This window comes from Bison bison, unplaced genomic scaffold (genome assembly GCF_000754665.1).
Source record: "Bison bison bison isolate TAMUID 2011002044 unplaced genomic scaffold, Bison_UMD1.0 scf7180017864340, whole genome shotgun sequence".
NCBI lineage: Eukaryota > Metazoa > Chordata > Mammalia > Artiodactyla > Bovidae > Bison > Bison bison.
In genome coordinates this window covers 6,361,293-6,361,739 of record NW_011494912.1, presented here as the reverse complement: position 1 = coordinate 6,361,739, position 447 = coordinate 6,361,293, and the positions used below count along the sequence as shown (strand labels likewise).

The 447-nt window shown below is 60.4% G+C and overlaps 1 protein-coding gene across 1 annotated transcript in view; it reads left to right on the top strand.

Annotated features, from left to right (window-relative positions):
• Positions 1-447, top strand: part of COL26A1 (collagen, type XXVI, alpha 1) — a gene marked incomplete at its 5' end in the record, with an annotated part of 122,916 nt that overhangs the window by 174 nt on the left and 122,295 nt on the right. Inside the window, one exon of the mRNA XM_010854335.1 lies at positions 1-60. Coding sequence (XP_010852637.1) covers positions 1-60 — 60 coding nt within the window. The remainder of the gene's footprint in view (positions 61-447) is intronic.

Below are 447 nucleotides of genomic sequence, written 5' to 3'. Positions count from 1 at the left end.
GGTGGTCCAGCGCGTGTACCAGAGCTGCCGGTGGCCTGGGCCCTGCGCCAACCTCGTGAGGTAACGGCCGCAGGGCTGGCCAGCTCTGCCTTTCCTTTTACTTCCTCTGGGTGAACCCAGCTCTAGCAGAGCTGCTGGGGTAGGAGGGCTGAGGCCTGGAAACAGAGGCTGGCACGCATTTATGGATCAGCTTTTGTGTATGGGGTATGGGGACAATGTGTGTGCAAAGATGAAAGGGACTTGCTCCCCAGCTGAAAGATCCTCATAATCCAGCGGATATTTGATGAGCAAAAGGGCCAGGCGAGGCCATTCACACACACATCCCCCCACAAGCCCCTCTTCTCAAGAGCTGCCCACTTCAAGCCCCACCCTCACAGCCCCACCCACCACCAGCCCCGTCCACCTCACAGCCCCACCCCTCAAGTCCCACCACACCACACGCCCCCC